Source organism: Solanum pennellii, chromosome 10 (genome assembly GCF_001406875.1).
Source record: "Solanum pennellii chromosome 10, SPENNV200".
In the NCBI taxonomy this organism is placed as follows: Eukaryota; Viridiplantae; Streptophyta; class Magnoliopsida; order Solanales; family Solanaceae; genus Solanum; species Solanum pennellii.
The window spans coordinates 5,140,277-5,156,953 of record NC_028646.1 but is presented as its reverse complement, the minus strand read 5'-3'; the positions used below and the strand labels follow the sequence as shown (position 1 = coordinate 5,156,953).

The 16,677-nt window shown below is 33.8% G+C and overlaps 1 protein-coding gene and 1 non-coding gene across 2 annotated transcripts; one reads left to right on the top strand and one right to left on the bottom strand.

Annotated features, from left to right (window-relative positions):
• Positions 1-4,496: 4,496 nt before the first annotated feature.
• Positions 4,497-4,582, top strand: TRNAY-GUA. The gene is given in 2 exon segments: positions 4,497-4,533; positions 4,547-4,582. It is a non-coding gene; the product is annotated as a tRNA-Tyr (tRNA).
• A 1,067-nt stretch (positions 4,583-5,649) lies between these two features.
• LOC107032664 (ubiquitin-conjugating enzyme E2 4-like) lies at positions 5,650-6,850 on the bottom strand. The gene is made up of 4 exons (XM_015234244.1): positions 6,633-6,850; positions 6,487-6,539; positions 6,259-6,387; positions 5,650-5,708 (listed from the first exon to the last, which is right to left on the bottom strand). The coding sequence occupies exons 1-4, from the start codon at positions 6,848-6,850 to the stop codon at positions 5,650-5,652; spliced, it is 459 nt and encodes a 152-aa protein (XP_015089730.1).
• Between the last annotated feature and the right edge of the window lie 9,827 nt (positions 6,851-16,677).

Sequence of the window (16,677 nt, the reverse complement as noted above, 5' to 3'; positions counted from 1 at the left end):
GGATCAGGCATCGTGGAGTTGTCGGGCAAAATCAGCAAGCTAATATTCTTGAGATTTCTTGATCTCTCCAACACTAACATCACAGCCTTGCCCAACTCCATTAGCAAGCTCTACAATTTGCAAACACTTAGAGTCAAAAACTGTTTTTCACTCGAAAAGTTTCCAGAAGAAATGGCAAATATGATAAGTTTGAGACACATATATTGCAACAGTAATCATTACTGATTAGATATTAAGATGTCACTTAATATGGGGCAATTGACTAGTCTTCAGACGCTACCGCTGTTCTTTGTAAGTTTAAAGAAAGATCGTCGAATAGAAGAATCAGGTCGTTTGAAAAACCTTAGAGGTAAATTGACGATCAGACGTCTCCAATTAGTCAGAAATAAAGAAAAGGCTCGAACAACATATTTATAGGAGAAACCAAATATCTGCAGCCTGGCATATTTATGGTCCCACAATGAAACAGAAGGCTGTGAGATCAATGATAACCATGTGTTGGATGGCCTTCAACCATATCCCAACTTACCAACGTTAGAAGTGGAGAACTATTTCGGGGATATATTTCCTTCATGGTTCAGTGAAGGATTGCTACCAAATTTGATCAAGTTGAGATTAAGTGTTTGCAAAAGGTGCAAAGAAATTCCATCGCTTGGCCAACTGAAGTTCCTTCGGCATATTGAGCTGATAGGATTCCTTTAATTGGAATGGATCGGACCTACATTTTATGGTGTTGAGATTAATGATAATGGATCAAGCAGCAATAACAGCAATATCCATGTGTTCCCGTCATTAAAATAACTAGTATTGGTGAATATGTGTAGCCTTATTGAATGGAAAGGAGATGAAGTTGGAGTAAGAATTTTTCCTAGGCTTGAGAAGTTGAGGATTACAGACTGTCCACTGTTACAAAGCACTCCAACTCAATTTGAAATCCTACGTGAATTAATAATCCAAAGACTTGATAGTGAATTGACATTGTTGAACTTGTGCAACAATTTAACATCTCTTGTGGATCTTACTGTTGATCACGTGAAAGAGGTCACCTATTTACCAAATGAGATGCTACGCAACAACGTTTCTCTTCAATTCTTATCATTCTCAAAATGTGGAGAGTTTCGTGAATTGCCACAAAGTTTGTACAATCTTAAGAAATTGCGAATATTCGACTGCCCCAATTTAACTTCTCTTCCTGTTCCCAATAGAGAGAATTGTTTAAGTTCTCTAGAGGCTATGTATGTGTTGGGCTGTAAGAACTTGGTTTCCTTGCCTTTACATGTGGGAGAAATGTCTTCACTTTCCTCTTTGGGTATATCAGATTGTCCCAAATTGATTAGTTTACCCTCAGGGGGCCTTCACCGTCTCACTGGGTTAATGGATCTGGGAATCGGTCCTTTCTCAGAGACGGTGGATTTTGAGGCATTCCAATTGATTTTTAATGGCATTCAGCAGTTGTTGTCCCTTTGTAGATTGAACTTAGGGGACACTTGTACTGGGATTCTCTGCCTTATCAACTTATGCAACTCTCGTCCCTAACACACTTTGGTATAGATAATTTCGGAATCGAGGCTCTTCCTTAGAGATTTGGCAACCATACTTCTCCTGAATCATTGAATCTTATGAGTTGCAAAAGGCTACGACATGTGGACTTCGCAGATCTCATGCCCAAATTACGGTATCTGTCTATGTATGATTGTCCATTGTTAGAAGCTCTGTTGGATGGGCTCGACAACCTTGCTTCTTTGGAATATGTATCATTAGAGAACTGCAAAAAACTAGAGCGTCTGCCATCCAGAGATGTCATGCAATGCCTCACCAATTTAAGGACACTCTACATTTATGGCTGCCCACAGTTAGAAAAAAGTTGTACCAATAGGAGTGGTCGAAACTCCAGTGGTCAAACAATTCCCATATTCCAAAAATTCAAGTAGACGGTTATATAATTCAGGATAGGCGTAAGTCTAAGTTTCTCTTTCACTTTTTGAGTCAAATTTTCAAATATTATTTTCCACGAGTTCCAGAAGAAAATATTTGCGTTTATTTTTACGTTATAAATGTAAAATTATCAATCAATCGCATTTGTGCTATGTTTTTAGCACGATGCTTGTCCACTTAAACCGAATATTCTTTATTTCCTTATAGTTTACTAGTTCCAAGGTCATGCTAGAACGCTGATGTGGTAAATCAAGCCAAATCCCATGAGCGGCAGGCATTACATTAGGTAAGATTTTATTTAGAATTTATAGGCACTTTGTAATCTACTAGTTTTACTGTTTAACAAGGTCTGTTATGTTTCACAGAGGAACCATCACTTTTTATTTTGTATGACAAACAGAATCTTCTGCGCTAGACTCATTACTGAAGACTATATATAAAACATCAAATTACTCGAAGTGTATAAGAAGCTACACGTGTTTATCCTCTGTCTTTCCATAGCCAAGTTTGCCTTTTTATTCTCCATGTAAGTTTATGCAATTTTATTTGACGAATAAAGTCTGATATCTACTCTTATGAGACTTGTATTTAACTTCTATGAAATTGTGGGACTGTTAGAATGTAAGTTGTTAGTTTGGTGTTTCACTCAATATGATTCTGTTTGATGATAGGTATGTTTATCGCATTCTCACAGTAATAATCTGACTCCTCTCCTCTTCCGACATGTACGAAAATAAGAAGAATCTCAGTATGTGCCATATCTACTCAGGTTTCATGAAGAAGATAATGAATGATGGGACACCATTGAAATCTGTTTATGAGGTATCAGATTGACACATTTTGCTTCAGTTGTGATTGTGGCTGCAGGAACATTGAAAGTTCAAGGTAAGTTCCTTGTCTCGTGGTTTCACTGACTTTGCTTTCTAAGCTTTTAAATGTTCCATTTTATCATGCATTACAAGTGTTAAGCCTACTATGATACTGTGTCTACGTTTATGCATATTTCCTCATACTTAGTACATTCGATGTACTAATGCATACATGTGCCTATATTGTTTCATAATATAGGGTCTGACGTTCCTCCTCCTGCTCGTGGCTAGATTCGGATTGCTATTCGCTATAGTAATGGTGAGTCCTCATACTCTGAGGACAAATCCTTGAAGATCATTTATTGCTTTTATTGTTTACTCTTGAGAATTTGTACGTAGTGTATGGTTTACGTTCCTACCTCTCTTATGATGTTTAATAATGGTTTGTCAAGACATAGTTATAATTCCGCATATGAGACGTCTTACTTAAACTCTCTTATTGTATGTATGTCAAGTGGCTTATGTAGGACCCTGTCAGGGTCCTTACGTCATGGTCTTATCCTCAATTGAGTCGACACACTTATTCCTATGGCCTGACGCCCCGAGAGATTCATTTTTGCTTCGAGGTCCGGGCTTTGTACGCTGGGTGGTTCTTGTTGGTTACTTGAAGGTCATTCACGGTTAGAGGTCTGGTCTACGCCTTCTCTGGGCTTATGGTGTAACATTTAGGATTTCGAAAAGGAAATAGATTGCAGGAGTTTTGGCTACTGATTCAGGTCTGCGAGACCAATCTACGGTTCGTAGAACTTCCAATGGGTCGTAGACTAGTCTCATAGAAAGGGGGAAAATAAACAAAAATATTTTATTATTTTCATTAATGATTTTTCATATTATAGGTGTATATATATCTCTTTGTTTCATGAAAAAACCTCAAGCAATAAATTAAATGTCTTAGATGTATTTATGAGGTTGAATGATACTAGACAAAAATAGAGAAAATAATTAGATCAGATTGAGGTGGTGAGTATAATGAAAGAGATAATGAAATTGGACAACCACTTGGTTACATTTGCTAAATTCCTAAAAATGTGTGGTATATGTACTCAACATACAACGTTTGGCACACAACAACAGAATGATTTATTCATTAGTAAATATGCTTAAAAGTATGTTGACTGATTCATCTTTGTCTTTTTAATAAATAAACATAAATTAATTATTTTGATTAATTAAATTAACTAATGAGCATGAATTAATTATTGAGTTTTTTGATGTTGGTCAAATTCATATTCTCAAGGCTTATCTCTAATGGGTAATATATGAAGAATAATGTTATTTATGTATTGATTTTGTGAAATGACGAGTATTATTTATGTAAAGAAGAGAAGGGTTGACTATATATTGTGATTTGCGAAGATATATCCACATAATGCAATAGCTTTGAAGAAGACTACCTTGATCATCTTTCGAAGTTCTAAATAATATACTGATAAAAAATTGTAAGGACGGACTGTTCTACATTCTAACAAACCATTATCAGTCATCACTATCCAATTACATTCATCATTTGCAGAAATTTGTAATTTAGTTTTGTTACTTCAGATAATGTTTTGCTTAATAAGATATACAGTTATTTCAAATTTTATGCCAAATGAAATTGAATTTACATACGGCCTAATGTCAATTGAACACATCATTTTAGTTAATAAAATATAATATTTATAATATTTTTGTGACTTAATTATATAAGCACCGACCTTAGCTCAGTTGGTAGAGCGGAAGATTGTAGTGGTATTGCTGAAATCTTTAGGTCGCTGGTTCGAATCCGGCAGGTCGGATTTTTTTCCTTCTTTTTATTTTAAAAAAACGCGATAGTTGTTTTATGTGATTAACTAATTTACGGTAGATTGTTTTATGTGATTAACTAATTTATGAAGTAGACACTTGTGAACACAAGTGGAAACTATTTCAACATATGAGTCAGAAGTATCTTTTTTCGTAGTACATCGAGACATTTTTATGTAATTCATTCATGTAATAGACTTATTATAATGATTAGCTTATCTATGTAATAGACACTTATAAACCCGTACAGAAACTTTTTGGTGGAATACTACAATTTAGTTAGTTGCTTTATGTGTAACTAAGTAATTTTTGTCCTAAAAACATCAAACTGTAATTATTATTTTTTAAATATCAAATAATTACTTAAATTTTTTCAAAAAAATACATCCATTTGTTTGTTACAACTTGCATGTCAGATGTTAGATAATCTGCTCTTACTCTCCTGCCATGTCAAAAAAATCTGTTGCAGTACTAAACATCCATTTTTAAGCACAAAATGCTAATAAATATCGAGCTTTAATGAAGAAACTTAATAATAGGAAAAGATAAACGTGCGAAACACACACATATAAAAGAACATGAAGAGGTCAACTTCTTTTCGGATTCCCTTCACAATCAATAGTTTTTTTTTGTTTTTTTTTTTAACTATGCAGTTCGACGAGTGCATATTGGATCCTCCAAAAGTAGTGCACTCTTGGAGGATCAGATACTGATGCAGCAACAATTTTAAAGAGTTTGAGCAAACATAAATTAACAGTAATATGTCCAAGCAACATCTGTGTTGAATCCTCCAAAAATGCACTACATTTGGTGGACCCTATACACTGGACGACATGTTGAAGAGTCTGAACAACAGAGTTTTTCTGCCCTTACCAAATTTCTAAGCAAAATACCCACATGAAAGAATTTTCGTGCCAGGAAAAAAGAGTTGCTTTATGTAAGATAAGTATGTTGATGCTGTGGTCGAAGTTTCTAACATGGTCGTCCCATATAAAATGGAGTAAGAAAGCTAACATACTCTCTGGATTTCACTTTAAAACTAGGCCAGATAATGGAAGCATTAATAGGTAGGTTGACTTAAGCGGACAACATCTGGAAGTTCCCTTTTTGTAGCTGCCTCTAGTAATAAACCAAACACATCAGATTAGGACTGATACAAAGTAGATTGAGGATGATAAGACTCCGCAAGGTCTGTCCTTCTTTAGGCAGCAAGTGCCAAGTGGGGGCAATAATTGATAGTTAGGCCCATATGTTGTTGTCCATTCACCCGAACTCAGTCTAACCATGAATAGTTCAAGAGAAGCTAACTTAAGAAAATTTTATCTACAATAGAATGCTAACATAATCGACGCGCAAATATCAATAAAACAAAGGATAACCAATTCCCTAGCAACCAATCAAAATTCAAAGCTACAAAAACAATGTATCTAGTATAGTCGCATGAGTGGTATCTGGGGAAGGTAGAGTGAATGCAGACCTTGCCTCTACCTTGGCAGGTAGAGAGGTTTTCTCCACTGGACCCTAAACCAAACTAAAGCTATAAGATTTTAATTCTATTGAGTCTACCCTACTCAAAGATTCAAGGACTTCTAATAGATCGTTCTTCTCGTCCACTTAAAGCAAGCACAAATTTGTGTAACAAATAAGCGGCTGATATGGATCATTATACCTTTAACTCTCTGTTCATATGCAGTTCGGTCTCGCATCATCAGGGCAGCTGCCTCCCCATTCAATGGGTCCGACGGGTTAGGATACAAGAGAAGTTGTGGGAGAAACACTTCAAACACATTTGTCAAATCTGTGGAAATGGTTTCAAAACCAGCTATGTTACTAAAAAGGAAGTTGGCGGAAAAACCATAAAAATTTCAAAATCTAATCATTGCTCATATCCAATTACCAAACATGGGACTCCAGGTCTGGTTGATAACATCTAAACAAACTGATCCTGAGCTGAAAAATGATAAGCGTTGAAATTTCAGACTTCGGCTAAAACAACACTAGAAGGATGAAATTATCTACAGAATTAAGCTGTTGAAAACTCACATCTCAATAACATTTGGATGGTACATTTTATTAATAAAACCAATTGACGGATATTTATACAGGCATGCATCTAGAAGTTCCACCTTTATTTTCCAAACTCCACCGTGATAAGGACCTGCAAAAACAAGGGTAACTAAAGCAGAAACTGAAAAAAGCAACATTGCATCCCAAAAGGCCAGATGCAATGTATAATCAAAGAGTTCAGCTGAACCTAGCATTTTTAACACGGATTACTAATATATATGTGAAAACCACTAATATATACTACTCCCAATAATATATAATCATGCTCTATTTTTAAAAACATTATCTTCCTCTGGCCTGAGATAATTTCTCAAACTATCCTCTTAAAAGAGGTAACTATTATTGAATATCTTTGAATTCATAACTCATTTAGAAATCAAAGTTTCTCTTTTGTCAATGTACAAACCGAAACTTTGGGAATACTTAGTTCCCTTATACTTTTACTCAATTCATACTTGAAATTCTTTCTACAAAATATATCAAAATCATATTGTATTATGACCATTGATAACTCGGGAAGTCATAGTCAAACATTGATGGCATATCTAGATACCATACTGCTTAAACATTGATGACATACTCGATTGTCATACTAATCATGTTTTAGAAACTATTTCTCAAAAACCATTTTTTACTTCCTCACAAACTCAATTTAATTGTTGGCTTTAAAAAGTTTATCAAGATTTATAAATCAACTCATAGGGTTCATGTAATACTATGAACATGAATGGTTCAACTCAGGGATCTTAATAGCAATATGAAAACTCAGAACTCAACAACCCTACTCACCCCAAGAATACTCAATTCATAGGATTCATGTTAAATATACACATGAAGAAATAAATTCAAGAATCTTATTTCAGAAAATATTATAACTATTCAATAATTAGAAATTGAATTTCAAAAAGAAGCATGAACTCAAGAACTCAAAATCAACTTATCTCAAGAATACTCGAATCTAGGGATAAAATCCTAGATTACTCTTTTATCGATTTAGAAATAGATGTAGGGCGTGAGGAATAACTAGCCAACACTATGATAGCCTTATATGAAGAATCTTGAATACGAACTTGATTAAAAGCCTTTGAACCCTAGTTTGAAGGTAAATAATTAAGAAAACCTTTCTTAAGATTCTTGAATTAGTTTCTTGAAATCTCTATGACAAGTAATTCTAATTTTCATTTGTGATTCATAATTGCATGGAGGAATTTGAGTAGGAAAGAATAAATACTTTGAAAAAGACTTACCTTGAAGAAGAAGCTTGAAAAAGATTGAATGAATCTTAAATGAAGTATTCTATTTTGATTTATCCTTAGGCTTTGAGAGAGAAGAGAATTGGGGATTAGGAGATGAATGTAACGACCCGCTGGTCGTTTTGAAAACTAGGACTATTTTGACTCCTTTTGAATACTTAAAGGGGGTAATTTTAAACTATTCGATAACTACGAGTATCTAGTTGATTAGAATTTATTAAATAATTTACATAGAAATAGTTAAAAAGGGCATATGTATAAATACTTCTTAAAATTTGACTCATATAATTAAATATATTAGTAGGTTATTTTAGAATATTGAAATAAAAGTTAAAAACAACCTCTTGGAGACGAGCGGAACCAAACTGCTACGGCGGCATTGATTTCCAGGTAAACAATCCAGATTCAATAATGTTTATATATAATGATATGGTGCACTTGAAGTAATTTAATAAAATAAGTGTTAGAGGTGATTAAGCCTATGGTAGTTGCTGGAGTGCATATGGTATTAAATATCAAAAAGGCATAGGGTGAATTGAGGTAATGATGCCAATGAATTCTTAAACATTGGACACATTATGCATTTATATGTATAATTTATTAAAAAGTTAGGCAATTGACCGTATGCATTTGAAGAAAAGAAAGAATGTGATTACGACACTACGGTATTCTTTGGTTCTCTTAATTGATTATTATTTGTACTTATTTTATCAAATTAAGATAATAGTTTTTGATATATTGAGATAGGCAATTAATTATTAGATGCATATTATATGATTTAACATTGAATTCTAGGGTATTTGGAGAGGTTAAAGTTAAATTCTTGACTTGAAATTTAGCAAATATGATAAATTTGGCATACAAATTTTATCAAGGCTTGGAGCTAGATTAGAAATATGAGTGAGTTTTAGGGTCTACGATAGACATATAATGATTTGATACAAACTCGCTTACTTACGAATAATTGCATCATTGGTAGATTGGGAACGTTCCGAAACCTTGCGAAAAGGAAAGGAAAAATCTTAAAAGATTCGTGGCACAAGCGCGACATCTAAGGTATGTTAAGACTTATTAGACTTGTTGAAGGACGTTTTCCTAATTAAAGATTAAAAAATGAAAATATTCAAAGGGGTAAGGGGGAAAGATGGTGGTCTCGTATCAATGGTGTGACGGGCATTGGTACGAGTACCGGTGTTATAAAAAGGAAAAGTACTATTGTAGAATATGGACTGAAATTTGAGAATGCCAAAGCATATGGGCATTAGCTGATATATTATTGACTTAAATTCCTTGTGTGATTGTGTTTTATTTATTTCACCCGTATAGTTGTGATTATTGAGGTGGTTATGTATTATGTTCATATTGATTGATTGAGATGCATCATCATCCCCTATATTGAAATAATATTGTGCACGTGCATAGACATGAGATTGAGTATAAGTTGGGCACGTGGAGATCGTCCGTGCTGGGGATGGTGAGATGTTAAGATTGTAATTTGGGCACGTGGAGACCGTCCGTGCGAAAATTGTTTGATATTATGATAGTGCGTTGAGATCGTCCGCACAGACACGTGGAGATCGTCCGTGTCGGTATATGGACCTCGCGAGTCCCCCATGGGTCATGAACTCTCGATGTATTTCCGAGGAGTATCATGTATATACGGTTGAGTGAGTACTGGGTATTCTGAGACATATCATTACATGGTATCATATTGCATTGCATTTCATCCCATCATTCATTCTTGATGATTTTATGTTTCGTTTGGTGTTTGGAAAATACTTAATGTTGATTTCCTTTATTGATGAAACTTAAATAGTAAGTGTAATATATATATATATATATATATATATACTTGTATAATCTAAGAATTTATTTTCTTATATAACTCCCGTCACTACTTCTTCGTTGTCGGTCAATGAGACATACTGGGTACACGTGGTTTCGTACTCATACTACACTTGCTGCACTTTTGTGGTGCAGATTGAGTGATTGACTTTCAATTTGGGAACGTTCTTCGAGATTGGATATGAGTTTGAATTATCTTGGAGTTGTGGTGTGCTGTTTGGGATATTCTGCGGCCCACACCTTCAGTCTACCTCTATTTATTAGGTTATTTTGTTATGCTGATAGGATAATTCTTATGTTTAGATTTTTATATTAGTTTGGAATTGTATCATATTGTAGAAGCTCTTGTACTTATGACACTAAATCTTGGGGTAGTTTTATTTATATTCCGCATTTATTTGAATACTTAGTATGTTAGATATTAGTTTGATACTTATCTTTCTCACGTTTAAGTTGAATTGGTGATACTTGTTGGGTTGGCTTACCTATCGGTTGGGAACATAGGTGCCATCACGACTCGTGATTTTTGGGTCGTGACAAATTGGTATCAGAGCCCTAGGTTCATCGGTCTCACGAGTACAAGAGCTGAGTCTGTAGAGTCTTACGGATAGGTGCGGAGACGTCCGTTACTTATCTTTGAGAGACTACAGGACTTTAGGAAACTTTCTTCTTTCATTCCTAATCGTGCGTGTGTGGTTTGGTTTAAGGTCAAAATTCTTGTTTCATTCTCTCACCAACGGTGAGGAGACATTTTCAAATTTGACATTTGTGGTAGGGGATGATATTATGCAGTTTAGTACGTAAGTTGTGTGGTTATAAAAATAACTTAGTATTGAGCATTTCGAATTTTAATAATGAAATTGACGAGGTTTGAAATAGTAAGAACAACTTTCTCAAGGTGTGATTTAGACAAGGATACTTGAACTTCATTTGAATTTACTAGGGACAATTTTATAACATGTGTTTATGATATGTGAATAATTTAGTAATGAAATGGTATATGTTGATGCCTTGAAGATAATGATAAGATTAGGAACATTCAATTGATCAAATAAGAGTTTAGCCATTATGGTAAGGCTATGGGAAAAAGTTGAGTAGAGATATAAAATGTGATCACTTATCATGATGTTGAGAGACTAAGATTTGTTATAAGATTTGTATGACATATTTCCCTTTTTATCCTTTAGAGTGGAGGTATATTGAAGATAAATTGAAAAGTTCAAGTTGAATGGCACGATGACCATATTGATATTTCATTTGATAGAATCAACAAGGTGAGTTAAGTTAAATACATCAAGAGATTATAAAAGGCTATACTAATATCGACTAGCAAGAATATTTTAATGAATAATTAATGATAAATAGTGATAAATTCATATTGCGGGGAGCTTTTTATATATTGAATTAAGGATCAGTAATATTGTTGAAATTGAGAGGGGGGAAAAAAAAAATTCTTTTGTCAAAGGATGTTGGAAAGGATACTTGTATGAAGCTATATGAGAACACTTGTAGAGATGGGTACAAAATAGTTATGAATCAATACACAGATCATAGAACAATACAGTGATGATTGGTTATATTACCTCCGCAAATAAATAACTGTATTTGAGTAACCTGGGTTGTCCAAAGTATAGTTCGATATGCTCTCGGTTGACTATAATTTTATTTCGAAAGTGGATCTACTTTATTTTACGTAAGTATGTACCTTATTTTGAATCTGGATATGCTTTGTGACCTTTTCTCTTATGCCTATACATATTCCTACACCTGTAGATGGTTCTTAGTGGTAGATCGATTACATCGATCTTATATTGACTTAATAGTATATGACACGTGGAAAATCATAGTTATTTTATATGAGGAAGATTTAAACATCATTTGGTTATGGATTGAATTTCTCATTGTCATGAAATTTATGACTATAAGTGTAAGACACTAACTTCAAATATTCTAATATTTAAAAATTTAAGTGGCAGGATAGTATCATTACCCATTTAAGAAAGGCATCATTGTCTCTAAAGTTTCACTGTGAGGAATAAGGGTTGCTTCACCTATTCGTCTTAAGTTGTGATACTAGTGATGCTATGTCTCTTTTAGAAATCATTTAAATGGTGCAAGAATTTTTTTTAAGGGCATTCCATGTGAGATTGATAAAAAAAATTAGTATTGACTTATAGTTAAACACTTGGCCTATTTCTATTATTTCTTATTGGAATACTTTGATAAATTTGAAAGAACGATAACAAGACTTGTTGAGTAAGGAATTTTGTTGGATCAAGTACATTTTTATTGGGTGTTTCTATCATATTGAGATTCCTTTGTTATTATTTTCATCTAGAATATATTGGTATACTCCCATAGTAGGAAGGATCACGAGCATTATTTGAGGATGATTCTCTAGACTCTGAAGAAAATTAAGCTTTGTTCATGTTTTTTTTTAAGTGTGGATTTCGATTAGTTTGGTGGCATGGTTGAAATGTAAGTGACCAAGAAATGTATTAACAGGGATCCCAAGAGAATTGAGGCAGTTTGAAATTGGGACTGGCCTATTTTAGCTATGATATTTGGATTTTCTTACGCCTAGTTGGTTAGTATCAATGGTGCTCGCATTCATTACACATGCATTAACTAGATTAACCTAGAAATAATCGGCTTTTCAATGGTTTGATGTGTGTGAGGTGAGTTTTCTAAAGCTCAATGTTGGGCTATTGCCCATGTTTCAACCAAGGGGCTCATCGTCTAATCCTACTTGAAAATGAATTGGATTTATTCTCTTTATTTTGTTTTCAATTCTATTAGGAAAAGGATTTGAATTGTAATCCTATTTCCAGTTGGTTTTGACTTGTAGGAAAAAAAAAAAAACACAACTCTATAAATAGAGGATGGTCTTGAGGGAATAACTCAACTACTCAGTAGTATTTCTTTTGAAAGACTTTAGGACATAATAAATTTTTTTTTAGAGAGCTTTTAACAAGAGAAGAGAGAGGAGAGAAGAGAGAAGAAAAAGGTTTGTTTTGCTGCATTTTTCCCTTCGACCAACAAACTTCAGATTGTATTTCCTGATTAATTAACCGTTGGATCGAGCTGAAATTTGGATTGAGTGTTCGTGACATGTTAATGGTTGATTTGAACGGTGGAGATCGAATTCAGAGGTTAGTATGATACTGTTTTTAGGCCCGAACAACAGCTGTGTTTGGATGGTCTTTCTTTATATTTATCTTTTGGTTGGGTATTAATGAAGAAAGGTAAGTAATAGCTTATGCTTCGAGATAGTTGAAAGTTCAAGACAAGAACTGTCTTAGTTATAGCTTAAACTTGGTGGTGGTGGTGCTTGCATTAAAATTGTAGAGGCATTTATTTATAGTGTGTATTGCGAGGTGTTTAGTATAAGTTTTAATAAGAGAAATCTAAATTTAATACAATGGATATGGAAGTTTCTCAAGGATTATGGAATGATTAATCTTTATCGTATGGACAAAACAAATGTGCTAGTAGATTACTTAGGGCGAAATACAGTGAGTATGGGTAGTCTACCTTTGTTACATGAGGTGAGATGCTTATTCATGTTCGATAGTTTGGTGATGGAAATTTGTGTACGACTTACGATAAGGTGTTATAAGGAGAAGTCAAGGAAGAAATTCTTGGTGGTGAATGAGTTTTAAGTATTATAGACTTAATTATGTTCTTCCAATATGTGAGCTGACTAGATTAATCATGAAAGAGTTCGATAGTTCAATTTTTTTATTTTATCTAGAGGCAATTGGAGTATATTTTATTTTGAAGCAATATTATCGATAGTATCGTATGAAGGGATTGAATTTGTATCTCGTGTTTGAATTGTTATCAAGAAAATTATGAGCACCAAAAGCATGAAAGTAGGAATTAAATGATGCTTTTATACTAGAGTTGGAGTGGAAATATATTGTTATGAAATTTTTGGCAGGGTTGCCACGTATCTTGTGCAAGTTTGACGTTATATGGGTTATAATGGACCGATTTACCAAGTGTATATATTTTATATTAGTTCAGATTACTTGTAGTTTGAATAAGTTAGTCTAGATTTACATTCAGGAGATAGTTACCTGTATGAGATGCCCATTTTAAATTTATTTGAGATACATAATTGATATCTCATGTCTGGATGTCTATGCATATGGAGTTGGTACTAGGTTGGATTTTATTACAAGCTTTCACCTTCAATGGTCTGTTGATAAACTATTTAGGTCTTAGAGGACATGTTTCAGGCGTGTGTGAGCAACTTTAGTGGTGATTGGGTCAAGTTCTTATTTTTAGTAGAGTATACATAGAACAACAATTATCATTTGAATAGTGAGATAGCGTCATTCGAGATATTGCATGGTAGGACATATTGATATCCAAAAGATAAATATGATGTATTGAGCTGATTGGGTTGTGGGACACTGATCGATTGAGAAAATTCTTATATAAGGTCAAGTTCTTCAAGATAGGTTTCTCATCGCTTAAAAACAGGTGAGAGTTATACAAATTAAAAAGGTTCGTGATTTATAGTTCATGATTGGAGAACATGTTTTGTTAAAGGTTTCACTCATAAAAGGTGTGATGAGATTCAAAAAGAAAGGAAAGTTGAACTTGAGTTATATTTTTTTTTTTTTTTATTGTTGAGTGTAATAGTAATGTTTTTGATATTGAAGAAGTATCATCTGGATGATCAGGCTACTAAGGAGTACAATTCAAACATATAGACCAGATATCTCTAACTTTTTGAGCGTCTATTGATATCCTATTATTTTACCGTTCGAGGACGAACGTTTGTTTTAGTGGTAGATGATGTAACGACCCGCTAGGTCGTTTTGAAAACTAGGACTAGTTTGACTCCATTTAAAAATTTAAAGGGGTATTTTTAAACTATTAGATAACTATGAGTACCCAATTGATGAAACTTTTATTAAATAAGTAATATAGATAATAGGTTAGTGGGGTTTCACGGTTAATAAACTCTTGTTTAGAAAAAAAAATGGATGCGAAACCTTACCACAGGCGACCAGCGAGAGGGAGAAAAATCATAGCCATTGTTCAGGTAAAGATATGAGATATTCGTTCTTTTCAATTCTATATATAGTAATATATTGTCGGAGTGCTTGGGATTATGTTATTATTTTATGCTATATTGATAATGGGTGATAAGAAATAATGGGTAAGTTGGTGATGATTACTAAATTATATTACATTGTTAGCAATTGGGTTAGTATTCAAAAATATATATATATATATAAAAATCGATCGAAGTCGAATAGTTGAATGGCTGCAGGTTAATGTTTTCTGTGATTTTGTCAAAAGAATTTATTATATATATTGTTAGTTTCAGAATGGTAGGAATAAGATTGAGCCAATCATTGTCAATGATTGCCAATGATTGGAATTTGATAAATATTCTAGAAATTTGGCACTTGTTTACAAATGGGTTTCTGCAAAAAAAATAAATAATAATAATGTATACAATGATAATAGATTTTTTAATTGGTAATTAATTATTAGGTGTTATTTTATATGATCTAACATTGAATTTTAGTCCATTTGAAGAGGTTAGAGTTAAGTTCTTGGCTTGAAATTTAGCAAGTATGAAAAATTTGGCATGCCAATATATATCAAGATTTGGAGTTTGTTGAAAAAAATGAGTGAGTGTTAGCGTCTATGATAGACATATAATAATTTGAATGTCTACAAAAATTGCTTACTTACGAATATTGCAAAATTGGTAGATTGGGAACGTTCCGAAACCTTGCGAAAAGGAAAGGAAAAATCTTAAAAGATTCGTGGCACAAGCTCGGCATCTAAGGTATGTTAAGACTTTTTAGACTTGTTGAAGGACGTTTTCCTAATTAAAGATTAAAAAAAATGAAAATAGACAAGGGGTAAGGGGGAAAGATGGTGGTCTCGTATCAATGGTGTGACGGGCATTGGTACGAGTACCGGTGTTATAAAAAGGAAAAGTACTATTATAGAATGTGGACTGAAATTTGAGAATGCCAAAGCATATGGGCATTAGCTGATATATTATTGACTTGAATTCCTTGTGTGATTGTGTTTTATTTATTTCACCCGTATAGTTGAGATAATTGAGGTGGTTATGTATTATATTCATATTGATTGATTGAGATGCATCATCATTCCCTCTATTGAAACAATATTGTGCACATGCATAGAGATGAGACTGAGTATAAGTTGGGCACGTGGAGATCGTCCGTGCTGGGGATGGTGAGATGTTAAGATTGTAATTTGGGCACGTGGAGACCGTCCGTGCGAAAATTGTTTGATATTATGATAGTGCGTTGAGATCGTCCGCACAGACACGTGGAGATCGTCCGTGTCGGTATATGGACCTCGCGAGTCCCCCATGGGTCATGAACTCTCGATGTATTTCCGAAGAGTATCATGTATATACGGTTGAGTGAGTACTGGGTATTCTGAGACATATCATTACATGGTATCATATTGCATTGCATTTCATCCCATCATTCATTCTTGATGATTATATGTTTCGTTTGGTGTTTGGAAAATACTTAGTATTGATTTCCTTTATTGATGAAACTTAAATAGTAAGTGTAATATATGTATATATATACTAGTATAATCTAAGAATTTATTTTCTTATATAACTCCCGTCACTACTTCTTCGTTGTCGGTCAATGAGACATACTGGGTACACGTGGTTTCGTACTCATACTACACTTGTTGCACTCTTTGTGGTGCAGATTCGATTCTGAGTAGGAGCACATCTCGTGGAGCAGATTGAGTCCGAGCTTGGAGTTCTTGTAGTTGTGGTGAGCTGCTTGGCTGTTCCGTGGCCCACACCTCCCTCTATCTTTTATTCATTCTGTTATTAGTATTCAGACAGGATATTCCTTATGTTAGATTTGTCATTTAGTTTCAGACTTGCATCG

Excerpts from the sequence above, each read along its gene's own strand:
- LOC107032664 (XM_015234244.1), bottom strand. The coding sequence starts at position 6,850 with ATGCTAGGTTCAGCTGAACTCTTTGATTATACATTGCATCTGGCCTTT. Across the intron at positions 6,388-6,486 it reads GACCTGGAGTCCCATGTTTG|ATTTGACAAATGTGTTTGAA; the intron begins GTAATTGGATAT and ends CCATTTCCACAG. Across the intron at positions 5,709-6,258 it reads ATATGAACAGAGAGTTAAAG|AGGCAGCTACAAAAAGGGAA; the intron begins GTATAATGATCC and ends GTTTATTACTAG.